Source organism: Centroberyx affinis, unplaced genomic scaffold (assembly GCF_046629955.1).
Source record: "Centroberyx affinis isolate AG114_WGS23_722 - 3 ecotype Tasmania unplaced genomic scaffold, CSIRO-AGI_Caff_v1 ptg004593l_1, whole genome shotgun sequence".
In the NCBI taxonomy this organism is placed as follows: Eukaryota; Metazoa; Chordata; class Actinopteri; order Beryciformes; family Berycidae; genus Centroberyx; species Centroberyx affinis.
The window spans coordinates 91638-107302 of NW_027282210.1; the positions used below are offsets into that span (position 1 = coordinate 91638).

Genomic DNA, 15665 nt, shown 5'->3' on the forward strand with positions numbered 1-15665 from the left:
TAGTTACATTTCTTGCTAGCCTACTAGGATTTTGTCAGTTAATTTGGTACAACACGTCCCGAGTTAATATTCGTAACTGTTAAATATACATTTTAATGTTTTTTGTTCCCATGTCACATGCTGATCACGGGCTTTGCCTTTTTTTTGACCCATAGCTTAGATCAGTGGTTCTCAACGTGGGGTCCGGGGACCACCAGGGGTCCTTGAGGGGGTTCCAGAACCCCAGAGATGAATTATTTTATTTACAAGAAGTTAACACAATTAGAGAATGTAGAAGAATGAATATTTTGGTCATATTTTCACTGTTATCTCTCTGCCTACAATACAAACAGTCATTGAATTCTGGACAAAATCATATCTAACAATAAAAATATTCTCAGATTTGGGTTCAAGAGACAAAATCTCATGAAATGGGGGTCCGTGGCCCTAACGTGTACTAATTTAGGGGTCCTGGATATGGAAAAGGTTGAGGCAATGAATGGTGAGGGGTGAAAATACACAAACAAGACCATAACTCATATATTTAAATGGATAATTTAACGTTGTGACATATTTTCAATTATGAGTTCCCCTTTTTGTCAGAAAGTCTGTTGTTTTGTAGTTCGACAGGCTGCACATGCTACTGTTTCTTTAATGCTGCCTTCAGGTGCTCCTCATAAGCTCCTACTGTAGATTTTTCAAATCATACGACTTCAGGCGCTCTCAGTCGAAAATAATAATAAAATGGACCATGTAATAGAAGCAGTTTTTAATAGATGTTGTTTTATTTTAGAAATCAAGGACTCTGTGCCACAGCAACAGAATAAAGATGAGAAACGCTCATTGACCATATAATTGATATTGTACATAATGTAGTTATTTGCTAAAAGTTATTCCATACACTTACGTCATATCGCCAAATCGAGTATCATAGCCCACTTTCCTAGCTGTATTTTGTCGGGTCGTCCTTTTATGTTACGGTTCCCGTGCGATCATATCTTAATTCCCGACAGCACGGGAAGTTAGCGTAATACCCAACGGCAGGAACGGCTTGACACCATTAGCCTAGCCTACAAACCAGAAACAGCGGTGGACATCGCTTTAGGACATTTCAATTAACTATGTAAGTCCATCATTCATTTACCAAAAGTTATTAAAATCATATGTAGCTAGGTAATCCGATAAACTTCTTTATGCCTTGTCCTTCAAGTAGTTTGGTTAAATTGTATTACAGAAAAAGCAAACAACGCCCAAAACTTTGCTAGCATGCAACAAGTGGTAGCACAGTTAACAAAGTTAACGTAAAGCGGCTAGGTTAGCTAATGCATTAGCTTTCGAGCTTTTCAGTTTTGGTAACTTCACGTAACGCTAGCCAAGTGAACATTTTACTGCTAACGCTAACTAATTAGCGAAAACAGAACAGACGTGACAGGCTCGTTTACAGCTGCCAAAACACGACTAAGTTGGACAACAATCCTAATGCTAGGAGCCGTTGTTGCTCAGAAGCTAGCTAGCCCAACAACAGGCCAAATATTCCTCCAGCTGGGGGTTTATGTTAGCGCTACGTTATTCAGTCCTGGATTGTGGTTAAAATACCAGGCAATGTAAAGCCATTGTAATAACTGTAAGTATCCTTGCATTTGTAGTAAAGTACAGGTAACGGTAACATGTCTGTATAAAACAGGAAATGATAGCTAGCTGTGGGTTGTCAACAGCTGAAGAAGAAAAACAAATCAGGATTTCAATCAACAAGTGGTTCCAGAGTGGGAAGTAATAGATCATTTTCAAAATCATTATCTAGCCATCTTCTTCTATCATTATAAACTGTAACTTAAGATTCGTATTTTATGACATGCAGCAAACATAATGCCGTTAGGACCCATTCATCAAGACTGTTGTTCAAGAAAAAATCATTATAGGGAAAATTTCTTCTCTAATACAATTACTCATGTAAATCCGGTGACTTTGGACCGTTCACTTTACATCTGTGAACGTGAATAATTTTTCTACAGCTGGAGACAAGAGACTTTCCTGATGTCACCAAGAGATAAGTCCTGGAGCTGCTATATTCACAGTGAGATGGACTGGTTCATAGTTGTTGGAATTGTAGTCAATTAAAGCTCATTTGATTGTGAATGCTAAAACATTCTATGTTTCCACAAAGTCAATTCATTTTAGATTGAGAAACTCAAAGTTATGTTACTTGATGACATCATAATTTAAATATAGGGCCTTTGCAGTTGAAAGTCTTGGAAGTCCATTGGCGAATTGGCCATGTGAAACAATAGCAAAATATTTAACAATCAGGCTACAAAATGAGAGACATCTGAAAAAGATACAAGTTGCAGGTGTGTATCCATACAGTGATATTATAGTTAAAAGTGAATGTTAACAACAGTTGACCAGATTTCTATAGTGACCATGCTAACAAAAAAGATGACATCTGAACACACAATTGGCCAGATGTATGAGCAGGGCTCAACACTAAGAATATTTTCCACTTGCCTGGCTGGGCCAGTAGGTCAAAGTTCTACTTGCCCCTAGTATTTTTTCACTGGCTCAGAAGGCAAAAGTGAAAATAACCACTTTTTCCAAATTGGCCTACTTAAGTGGAAATTAATGTTGGTATATCAGCTACACCTGCTTTGTCGGCTCTTGTCGTGGGCATCCAGAGTGTGTTTACAGTAATTGTTAGTACATTTAAAAATCAATTGGCTGGATTTGCTTTCGTTGGAGATTGTCAACAAAAGATAGAAAACATTCTAGGAATTGATTTATCATTTTCATCCTCAGGAAATGTTTGCTTCCACAACAGATGAACCAGCCTTTTACTTCATACTTGTAATTCCAATTAGGCGTAGTTGCTACCATTTCCGCTTCACACAACTCTGACTAACTCTAACTGACTAGTCAATTGACCCAAGTGAGAAAAGTCCCTGGCAAAAAATGGCACATGCTGAGACAAATGAGTCGTAAGTTTATAAGTGCAATTGGCTACTCTCAGCTGTTATTGGTCAAGAGCTGTGGGTCTCCAATATGGCGGCCAGAGGGCATGTTATATCACCTGAAAGCCCTCTTTTGGGTTAGGGTTTGTAACTTCAAGAGAGATTTGTTCATGTTCACAAATATTGACTTAACTCTCTAAGAACTTATGAATAACATTAATTGTTTTTATTTTGGCCTTTAACATAGGACTAGTGGTCTTCCAAAGCTCACCATAGGTTGCTGCTTGTTTTTAGTGTTCAGTGTAGTGAGAGACACTGGTGTTCATGTGATAAATGGGGATTTGTTCTACTATTGGCACCATAGCTTATGCTTATGTGGGATAAATTGTTCAGTAAAGAATAAAAGTGTACAAACTGGACAGTAAGAAGGCTTCAAGCCATTTTGCAAGCATTCCAAGTCACATGTACTCTCACTTTGGTTTGGGTGTTGTCAGTATCTGCCTGTTGGCAGGATTTACGTCATGGATTGTATTCTTCAGGAAAAAAAGGAGGTTAGGATTACATCAGTGTACATCAGTGCAGATTCCATCTAGTTGACTGAGATGTGCTCCTGTTTTTGTACTTTAAACACAGACAAGTTGTGTAGGATTCAACATTAACTGACACAGACTAGGACTTTAAGTGAGCTATATTGTCTCATTCATAGATTTAGGCTATAGTTAGGTGGGAAATTAGCAGCAGCCGCCAGCCAAATTCTGGTAAATTTAGGCTCTCTCTGTGATGTTTATATACTCTCCTAGCCAACTTGCAGTTTGGCAAGGGACTGCCAAGTTTCGGGATGAACCAGCCACTGTGTTTGTTGGACAAATGAGTTTGTTTTCAGCCCTTGCTATACTGCAGTGTATAACAGGACTCGTCATAAATTTTGATACAGAGCTAAACTATCATAGTCTGCTCCTGTATCTGATTGTATGTTATCTGGTCCATGGTCAATAGCTAGTTTCTCTGTTAAATCCCTATTTAGCTTAAATAGTAATGCAACAATTGTGTTTGTAACTTCATTTGGGCTTTGGAAAGAAAGAGGAAATTTAGCTGGAGAGAATAGAAGGAAGTGTGTCCTTTGAGACTGCAGCGTTCTGCATCCTCCCCCGCCACTATCAACTGACTAGTATTGTTCTGAAAGAAATACACTTCTAACATGTGAGCATGTTATATCATTTTCTTTTAATTGGTCCAATTTGGATCAAAGAGGTGCCCTCCAGCTCTACCATGATGAGAGAGACAGTGATTTTGACTGTTTAACAGTGTGTGCATACTGAGTACTGGTCAGGTCACTTTAGCTGTGGCTTAGGGGACAGTGTGGTTGGCAGCCTCATGCGAGATGAAAGGTGACACGGGGCAGATCTAGGCCACATCCACACTAATACGTTTTCGTTTTAAAACGCATAACTTTTGCTACGTTTACGCCTAGCGTCCATGCTACTCTGGCATTTTCGGACCCCTAAAACAGAGACTTTTGAAAACGCTGCTGACCCCGTTTTAGTTCGAAAACTCTGGGATTGCGTTTTAGTCTGGATGGGCGGAAACGGAGACTTTTGAAAACGATGACGCAGGCACCCATGTTCGCTTCCTGGTCTTATCAGTCACGATGTGTCCTTCCCTGATTCGTCACGCCCCTATCACGTGACCCTTTTCCGGAAGAAAACAAATGACATCAGCCTTGACTACCAGTGGTTAATTCCACCGCCTTGACCGCCTTATACTCATGTGTTACTTTCAGTAACAGTTCCACCTCATCGTTGGTCCAAGCAAAGAAATCTGGTCGTACTTTTCGCCATTGCTGTTCTTCCTCCGTAGTATTTTCTGCAACTAAGCAACCAACCGCAGAGTAGACAATCTGCTTCCTGTTTACACCGGCACGCGCATGCCCAGTGTACGTGAATGGTCATGTGATATGCGTTTTCAGGCGTGTTAGTATGGACGGAGATTATTTCTGAAACGCTTGTGTGGACGGTGAGCGTTTTCGTTTTAAAACGCTGTTTTGAAATGTAATGATACAGCAGAGCTTAGGGATCTCTTAACACTCTACTGATGACTAGGGCCACATCCACATTAATACGTTTTCGTTTTAAAACGTATAGTGTGGATGTGGCCCTAGTCAGATCCCTAAGCTCTGCTGTATCATTACATTTTCACCACTCTCTGGTTTTTTGGTCATTTAGCCCTTGCTTTTGTTCCATTTTTTCTATAGCAGATGTTTACCAAAAAGGCATAATAAAGTAGCTTGCCCTACACTTGCTTTTCCATTTGGATGATAGCTCGCCACCTACCTCCTGTGTTGCAGGGAAAGATGACCTGAAAGGTTTTGAACATAGTGTGTGGAATTTGTGTGTGTGTTTGCATTTGAGTGAGTATGCATGGGTGTGCCTGCTTGCTGTGTGCAAAAGCATTTTTGCATGTACCTGTAGAGGAAAAGGAGGGATCTTTGTCCATCTAGTCCATCTATCTTTGTCCAGTTCTCTTGACTAGTTTCTATGTGAGCTGAGTCAGTAGCACTAGGTATATACTGGAAGCCATGACACTAATCACTTAGCCTATACTGAGTCACACACTTGTCTAATCCCTACATTTGGCCTAACCAACTTCAACTCACCCTCCCAATTTCAACTACGCTATCCATTTTCTTTCTTAGGGCAATGCTTTCTCTAGCCCGAAGGTGGCAGCAACAAACCACTGTAGCAAACAGGGCTATTGGGGTGCAAATTTAGTCTAACAATGCCAAGTTGATACTGTCCTTATGAAGAACAATCTTCCCAAGTTGTCATGGAGAGAAGGAATGTAAGAAGAACACAAGCACAGAGAAGCATCCTTACAGTTTGAGTTTGGCTGTGAGCTTAAAGTTGCATGCAAGACTCACAACTGTTCATTTTCCCATCTGTTTCACTCAGCTCTGGACTATAGACTGTTGCACTATGTTGCATTGTGAATCCTCTGTTCTTGTGTTCTTTTGATTTGGAATCATAATTCAGCCATTAGATATAACATCAGGTATGCATCATGGCAAACACAAGAATGCACAAAAACATAGGCCTATATTGAGAAAGGTAGGAGTATTCCTCTGCTGTTTCTTTACATAGTCAGAATGTAGCATACCATGATGTTGATCCTAGACTCACACCACACCAAATATTGAAAACCGAATCAAAGTACATAACATAATAATCAGTAATTTGAAAATATAGCAAGCAAAACGGCAGACTTAATAAAAAAAAAAAAAAGACCATTGAAGGTGGATGTAGGCTTACAGAAGCTACTGCTTCTAGACTAATCCTGATTATTTTGATTGTTGTTGTTGTAACATTGGCTTTTGAATTAATAATTAATAAAATGTGTACCTGTAGCCTACAGGCAATTAAACATAAATGCATGTGATTATATTTATTTATATCATAATTGTATAATTTAGGTCTGGACTAATTGTTGCTGCCCTGAATCCCTGGAGTATAAATCAAGTTGTACATCAGAAAAAAACTGTGAAAGTTGTTGGGCTAATTTTTCTTTTTTCCAGAAATTTATGGAAAAAAGCTCTGTCAATAGCTCTGTGTGCATTCATCTGTTATTTTACAATGGCCTTGAATGTGACTCGGGCAATCAAAACTGAGGACCAGAACTATCTGTTTTATGACAATAAATCACGGCCTATTATATTAAAGTGTTTCACCATAACTTTGGTTAGACTACAGTGCAATAAAAATGGATGTGTGCAACTGCTGTTAGACTGTTTGCTTGCACTTTTTAATAGTCTAGGCTTCCAGCTATACAAATACATTGTGAGGTTAGTACAATTACAGGAAGTGCAGTGGATCCCTGCAAGTTGATGATGTGAATCTTTTATTTATTTATTTATTTTTGCAACTGTTGTCTATTGATCATATGTGTATTAATAATAGTTTTTGATGGGAGATTAAGTTACTTGAGATGTAAAGTAAATTTCAAAGACATTTGACATGAGGCTAATATCTTATCTCATCATTCTACCAGGTCTACCGTCGGTCCAGAAGGTTCTGGCATGGCGCCGGGAAACCGCCGCTTGCAGCAGACCCAGGCCCAGGTGGATGAGGTACGGTGCCTTTAACCTTGATTACTGACCCCTAAAGTCCAGGTAATGTTGTTCTAACCTAGGGCTGGGCGATATGGCCAAAAATATTATCACAATGTATTTTTCCATATTGATCGATTGATAATAATCACAATATACATTTAATAATGCTCCATTTAAAGTTTGAAGAGAATTCTGCTTAGGACTAAACCACAAAGAAACCAGAAAGTTAATTACTTCAACATTCATTTCAACAAGGCAACTAGGTTGCCCATATATATAACGTATATATATATATACGTTAGTTTAAAAAGTTATGAAAAAAACAACAAAAAAACATAATCATCAAATGATGGAACTCCCAGATCCAGATCACCATCAAAAACTATTCAACTGTTGGTTGGCCCAAGGCCCATCTGTCCACCAAATCTAAATGGAAATCTGTTCTTAAGTTTTTGAGATATCCTTCTGACAGACAAACAAACAGGGGCGACAACAACAACAACAACGCGCGAGCGGGTCCGCCATCTTGGACAGCTAGGTACGGCAACACCACTTGGACAAACTTGATACTGCATTTTTTATGGTTTTATATTTAACAGGACGTGCTGCCTGATCCGTTCTGCACATGCGCGTGCTTATTCCTGCCCAATTTGTACCACGCATGTGTGAACATTTTATGGTGGTTGAACACTTGACGGCCGCCAGCGAGTTTACGTAACCGGAAACAACTGGCAGTTCACAGTGAGTGTCTGTTTAAAGATATTTAATGCTTGTTATTGACTATCTGAAACTGCTTCGCGTCGTCTATGCATTACCACTTATGCTTTTTTTTTTTTTGTGACGTGGCCAATATTAGCCAACATAAAAGTACAGATAAGTTGCATGACTGCTCTTGTTTTATTAACATTGATTGTGAAAAGATGTTTTACTAAAATTACGTGGTGATCAATACAGAAATAAAAGGAATATAGCTCACTTCGTATCACTACCTAATTTATGCCGGAGGGCTGTGTAGAACTCAGTATCAGACATACCCCGCATGCATGGAACGGATTGGGCAGTGTATAAAACATGCAGTATCAAGTTTGTCCAAGTGGTGTTGCTGTACCTAGCTGTCCAAGATGGCGGACCCGCTCGGTACGGATCGGGTACTGACAAGGACCACCAACAGGTTGGCTAGTGTTCAAGGGACAACTGAGGCTAGCAAGATAATGCAAACTCATACTGTCTGTGTGCTCTGTGGGATGGTACCTTACGAATGGAGGAAGGTGGCGGTGTTTCCAGTCATGATTAATGCAGGCCGTCAACATTTTTTGCATAGAATGTAGCTCTGTGGTTTTCAGACTTGAGATAGCCAAACCCTTTCCATATGATAGAGGTTCTCTGACCTTTCTTGCCTTTAGAGGCTACTCCTTCTTGGTCGCTGTCATTGTTGCTTTCCTTCTCCAGCCTGCTCATTTTATGTCTTGCTAATTTAGATTCACTTATCACCATTTATTGTATTAGGCTATCTTCTCCGGTAACTCAACAAGCATGGCCACTCTGTCATGTTGTTGAGAGTGGATGTGTACCTCAGCAACATGCAAGCTTATTTTTGCTGTCTGATTGGCTGTTGGTGTTATGCTTGTCTACGCCCCAAAGCCTATTATTATAAGTGATTGGCTGGTTGTGTAGTGTGTCTGTGCCCCAAGCCTATTTTTGTTGCGTGATTAGCTGTTTGTATTGCACGTTTCTGTGTAGGTTGAGAAAAACAGGTGCCATAAATTATAGAAGTTTATCATCATTATTGTGACAAATTGTATCGTAATAATTATCAAGATCGTTTTATCGGCCAGCTCATACTACCCTGTGACCCAGACCTTGGTCCTTATTTTCCCCAGACTACCTACAAACTAGCAGTTCAGTGCCCACTAGCTTCAGATCAGGAACAGGTAGTTGGGTAGAGAAGGAATTGGAATGGAAAGAATGAAACCCAAATCAGAGCCAGACCAAAATTTTCCCTTTACCTCCCTCTGCCAGTCCCTTGTTAAGCCTACGCAGTCTCTTTCTGGCTTTTATATAATCACTGGCAGAGGCCTGTCAGCAATGTTACTGTTATAAGCAGGATGTGCTCTGTCCATGAGTCTGTATAGTTGCCAGGACTAATATGGATACATGTGGAGATATAGCCTATATTGATTACACATATAAATGTCGGTTCAGACACACATTCTTTAGAAAGAGCAACTTCAAGACACACCGTTAACCACCTTTCCCAACGTTCCTCATTCTTTCACCTAACCCCCTTTCTGCCTATCATTGAACTCCACTCTTATGCCTCTCTTTCCTCTCTCCCTCATCCACTCTGTGTGACAGCCTTGCCCCGTGGCTTGATGTCTGTCTCTAGCGGAGACTTACATAATCCCTGGCAGTGTCATGAAGCACCACAATCTTTAATCAGTAGCAGCTAGCTAGTTCTCTACCGCCAGGTATCAGTTTACATGCCAGAGTACATTCACAGAAACTCAGTGTGTTCTTCTCCTTTACTGTGAGACTATTCAACAAAAAACGTAATGTCAGAAAAAAATGTCTGCCAACTTTTCACTCTTCCTCTGGCCTCTTTCTCAATCCCATCCGCTGTTCTCCCTCTCTCTTTCTCAGTTGAGGTTAGCGCCTCCTACACAGAACTTTAACCTCAGCGTGTCACACAAAGCTTCTGATTGGCTGCCAGGTGCTTATGTAATCACCATCTCTATGGTTATGTAACACCCACATGGACCCACACACTCCTCGTCCCCGCCCTGCTGTTCTGTCTGAGAGGAGGGGCAATAGCCGGGTTTGTGGATCAGTGGAACATATGGGTTATGTGTACCCTGTAAGAGTGTGTGTCTGTCTGTCTGTCTGTCTGTCTCTGGGCAAACTCGGTTGTTATTAAACTGAGGTGTGTGTCTCATTGTGTGATTCTGCTTAGCAAGGTGTTGTCTTCCTTCGCTGAGGGCTTTATGTAACATCATTGAGGTTGTTTCAGACCTACAGCATTGTTGTCCTCATGCTGTGTTTGTATTGATGCATTGCCAATCTATTTTTCTCTGTTCTCTATTAATTCTAGGAGAATAGCTTAAACGCCCCATGTAATGAAAAATATATATTTTTTTACCTTTTTGCCAATGTTGCTGGACTTAATGTTCACCTATTCGCCTATCAGGCCAAAAAAATGAAAAATATATCAAAATTAACTGACCATCTCTTTCCAGCAAGCAGCATTTCTGTTGATGACTCATCCTGCACTCAGGGGCGTATACAAAAATTTCATCCAATTACAGTTTGATACGTTGGAATTATTCTCCCCACCCCCCGCTATATTTTTCTAGCATGCAAGCTAAGTTCAGCTAGCAACATGGGAGGAAGGTATGTCTTTGGCTGCACTTAACCTAAATCTCTTTTCCCAGATGGGGGGCGATGGAGGCCAAGAATATTCCTCCACAACTGAATGTAGACTGCTGTCCGTGTTTGATCTGAGCGGGTTTGATGTTGACACAGCCACTTCCTTGATATTCAAAGCCCATTCAAGTCCCTCCTGTTGACATTTCCCGCAATAACTTTTGTTTCATTTGGAAATACGTCAATACACGGAAGCACATCATGCTCTCCATGCCACTTCATGGGGTCTTTAATATCAGACCCTGGCTAAGATGAAACAAAACTAATTCAGGGAGGGTTTTATCTATACTGTTTGAGTTCTAGTCAGGATTGCCCAACGTTTGGATGCTTTACACCAAGGGACAGAAAAGTAAGTAAAGTGATGACATTAATCCAGGCAGCTCTATGACACATGGTCCGTTGTATTTGTGTGTGTGTAGGTGGTGGACATTATGCGTGTCAATGTGGACAAAGTGCTGGAGCGTGACCAGAAGCTGTCTGAGCTGGATGACAGAGCAGACGCACTGCAGGCTGGAGCATCCCAGTTCGAGACCAGCGCCGCCAAGCTCAAGAGGAAGTACTGGTGGAAGAACTGCAAGGTGCCTAAACATATGCAACAACAACAATATGGCCCACAAAACACACTTTTCCCCATTGTAAATGAAAATATGTCTAACTGAACTGACCTATAACTGAACCGACCTATACCAAGAGCTGGGTACCGAATGTCGATACACTGGCACAGACCGCATCAGGTTTGGTACCACCAAGTCCAGCTAGACGCACAGTAGTTCCTTAAAGTTAGACTTAGAAGTAATACTTATAGGCTATGCGGTCTGGATCATTTATCAACATCACTGACATGCAATGCAACATTACTGAATTTCTTTACCAACATTGTCATGCAATAATAATCCCGTCTGGACAGGGATATGTTCATTCTGGACTAGGGTTGGGCAATAGGATGAATATATTGATATGTTATTATATATTATATTATATATATATATTGACTATCGACGATTGGCTGAGTCCATCGCCGGTTGATTTTTTTGTCATTTTATTTTGCTACTTTAATGGTCTAATTTAATGGTAAATAAATAATTAACCTGTAAAGCGCAATTCAAAGCGTGCGCGAATAGGAACTGGCAGTTGGAGTTGGGCCATATTATGCACGTTCTTGTTGCACTGATATCCCACGAGTCTTTCACAAAACGGGGCAGTGAGTGACTAAATGACGATCAAGCCGTCTTTAGTGGTTGCTGTCCGATCGATTGGTGCTGAAAAGCAACGTCAATTCATAAATCATATTTGAGAACTAGACCAAAAGCTCTATGTGCAGTTGTGCACCCTGATCATTTAATAGCATAATATGTTGTCTCCACCTGTTCAGCCTGTCTGTACTCGTTTGCAAAGACGGCAAATTACTTCATTTAGGTCCTTCGGCTTGCCAGTTTCGTCTGGTTTAAAACCAAAATAATCCCAAATAGGGGATTTTGTATTCTTTTTGGCAACGAGCTCTTCCATGATTGTTTGTTGAAGATGGCGTGTGGGGAGTGGGGGACTCCCCCGCCTCCTGCGCGTGCCGCACACACACCTGCGCGAATATATCGGCAATCGCCGGTTGATGGGCTGAGGGTGTGGGGACGTTCCTGCACCATTTCTTAGTTGTAGGTGGAGGATCAGTAGATGTAGAGTCTGACATCCTTCCAACTAACATTTTCTTTTTACATGGTCAGTTTCCAACTTCACTTTTGCCATCTCTGCCACCACAGGCGTCCTACCCCCCTGCTTACTTATACACTCACCCGGAGCTGTTGCACTTCACCCCACCACCCCCTCCACAACACAGGGGCTTATTCATAAAACTTAACGGCAGGTCGCGTGACGTTAGGGGCATATACTGTCACAGTAGGGTGTTTTCTCATTCCTAAACATGAAATACCGGGTCATTATTAGCGTTAATGTTTTCCCCATACCATACTCCACCTGCTTTAGTCAGATGGTATATTGTAGAAATTAATATTAACTAATGAAAATAAATTTAAATTTATTTAAAAAGTCAATGGATAGAGTTACATTGTGTCCCAGTGCATTAATTATCATTGGACACTCGTGAAAGTGTTTAATAAATATGACTCACACACTGGCTTTGCAATTATTAATTTCTGAGGTCTTTGCCGTTCTGACACGTCTTTGCGGTCCATTGCACTGACGCACAGGTTAAATATATAAAGCTTAATTGACATGTTGGTTTTGATTGGCTGTCACCCGGCTACAGCTGAGGATAGACAGCGGTAATGTGGCTCCGTCACAGTATTCACAGCTGTGGTGAATTTATGAATTGACACGTGTAGCACTGATTTGCTGTGCTTTTGTCCCTTGCAGATGTGGGCCATCCTGATAGCTGTCATAATCATCATTGTGGTCATCATCGTTAGTGAGTACAAAAACCTGTGGTTAGAAGTTTGGAGATTGGCTTTGCTTGTTTCAGGATTGTAACACTATTTGAAGTGGATTAGTTTTACTGGGGGAGATCCTGTAAGGTCGATTTTATTTGCAGTGTGTGTGTGTAATTCCAGAGGACCCGTTTTACAGGATAAAGGATCTCTGATTTCCCTCAGATTATTGCTCATAGCCCGTATGTAAAACGTCATGATCTACACGTCCACTTTTTGTCATGATGAGGATTGTTGAAAACATCAGATAATTTGCCTTGTTTTTTTACTGTCCAAAATTTCGGACATGGCAGATTGGTACTAGATTAAAAGTACAGATGCCGTTGGTAATAATTACAGTTACAGGACGTCCCCCAGTAAAACTAATCCAGTTCAAATAAGTCTTATATCTAAATATGCATACTAATCTACCCCTTCCTTCATTCTCAGTTTGGAATTATTCGTAAAGCAGTAGCAACAGGAAGAGGAGGAGTGGAGGAAATGATGAAGAAGAGGAGAGGAGCAAAGTAATTAATGTCTCAGTGGAAGAGGTCATATGGTTACTGCCTGCTGAGCTCCACACCAACTTTCTCTCCTGCAAGGGGTCTTCATTCCTAGTCCTGGATTACTATGTGTGTGTGTGTACACAGGTGGGTCTGTTTTAAAAAGGGTTGTCACAATACCACGATTTTACCCTGCAGGACTATACCATAACAAGTATCACAAATGCAACTAGAATCACAATGCCATGCCACACGCCAAAGAATACAGAAAACTACTCATACAGGAACAGGCTGATGAGTCAACTTGGAAAGTAAACCGGTTCTTCAGGGTGGAATTTAACTTCTTTCCTAGTAAAGATTTTAATTGACACCATGATGTTTTAGTAACATTGAGGTATTGTGCAACCTTGGTTCCAGCCTACCTACTGTATGATAGTATGGGTATAATCAGCTGAGACTGTATGACAGAGCATATATAAACACACACCTACACACACACACACGCTTTGGCCTTGGGACTAGAAGTGAAGAATACTGTTGTGAACTCTCCTCAACATGTATTTTCTTTTTTATGTTTTTATTAAATAGCCATTGATTTTGTGTGCCAGGCTAAGACAAGTGCCTTTGTGATATGCTGTTTGTTTTTGTTAGTCTTCACTGTAGCAGTAATCCTACTTGTCAAGTAAGTGATCCCCCTTTCCAACACATATACACACTCACTCTTCAGTTTCAATTGTCAAATCTTAAATAATTTCTGTATAATCGTAAAAACATGCTTATGAAATATTTTGTGAATGGTTACAGTTGACCTGTGAATGGTGGGATACAACGCCTTATTTTATTTATGCACAAAGTGGAATACTGATTGCGTTCTGTGTATAAAACGTGAGGTTTTACATTGAATAATAAGACTTTCATTGGCCACCTCGTGTGAAAAAGCTTACCAGGGACAGGCTATTGAATCATTACCACCTGATCATAACTGTCCATGGCCATCCTCCTTTGAGGTCAGATTTGCTGTACAGTATAAGATAGTATAAGCTTGCTTTTAGAGATCTACCTATGCTCCCTTACAGCCTCACAAGGGCTATAGAGAAACTGTCTTGTACCAAGTTTGCCTTTGATTGTGAATGAGATCCAAGCACAAAACGGTAAGAAGATATAGCTTTAGATAGCTGCCTTAATTAAGTTTCTCCATTGGAGAACAGCCAAAATACACCCAAACCTTATACAACAATAGTGCCTCTGAATGCTCTCTGTCCACGCAAATACAGGGCAGCTTGCTTTGGTCAGATGAGCTTATTCATCTTTAATAGTCTGGTGTGTCTCTTCACACTGGCACTTATTCCATCACCAAGTCTAACGCTATTTTAATTTGATTTATGTTGAAATTTCTTTTTTTTCCCCCAATTAATAAAAACTTTGTGTCAACTAGTATTAGTAGCGCTAATCTTAGGAGAGACTATATTGTGTTTTTTGTGTTGATCTGTGTGTGGGGGGGTGCTTACTACAGGCAGTACTGCTGCTGAGCATCGTGGGTGTTTGAGTTTGGAGGAGAGATTTCAATAGGCAAAGTCAGTGTAATTCAACATACCAACACTGGATGATTGCATACCCTGCTGTTGCTTACAACTTATTAAAAGTATATATATTCATAAAGAAAACTATTGAAAACTTTTTGGGAGTACTTTGCCTCTATGGGTTTGATTTTAGTCCCTCCAGGTTTTCACTTTTTCTGTAATTATTACGACCAAAACTCTTGATTTTGCATTTTGCAGCAGTTTGCAAGGCAACTAGCAGTTTTTTGTGTTAATTTACCATCAAAGTGCCATGGATGACTTAGATCACTAGCTGTGATTGTTGAAATTAAATTAACACTAACTCAAGTATGGACCCCTTCCAGTGACGCCTTTTAATAGAATATAGATGTAATTGTAGCCACAAAGAAAAGGTATTTTATTCTGCAATATTTACAAAGGCAACTCAAAAGGCTTTCACAGGCCCAGTGGTCCTGGGCCACACTTTTATCACAGATGTATGGAATTGTCATCATCTTCTCCTCTCTACGCCAGAAATGTTAGACCCAGTAACTGCCAAGCCTTGCCTATGTCTACCTTCTCAGAGTGTATATTGGAAATAAGTGCAATTCTACTCTGGCCCTAAATGCCTTTTGCTTGAATAAAACTGATTTAACTTTTATCACAAAGCCTTGTCTGTGAGTTTGTTTTTTCATCTGTGACAGAATGAGTTCCTCAGTTGCTGTGGGAAGAGAATCCTCTGACACCCAATGTCTCACAAC

General features: G+C 40.4%; 1 protein-coding gene across 1 annotated transcript; it reads left to right on the forward strand.

The window, feature by feature from the left end:
• The first annotated feature begins 975 nt into the window (after positions 1 to 975).
• vamp3 (vesicle-associated membrane protein 3 (cellubrevin)) lies at positions 976 to 15566 on the forward strand. Its single transcript, XM_071544497.1, has 5 exons — positions 976 to 1102; positions 6966 to 7044; positions 10866 to 11024; positions 12814 to 12865; positions 13314 to 15566. Coding segments are annotated over exons 1-5 (309 nt in total). The 5' UTR covers positions 976 to 1100; the 3' UTR covers positions 13331 to 15566.
• The last annotated feature ends 99 nt before the right edge of the window (positions 15567 to 15665 follow it).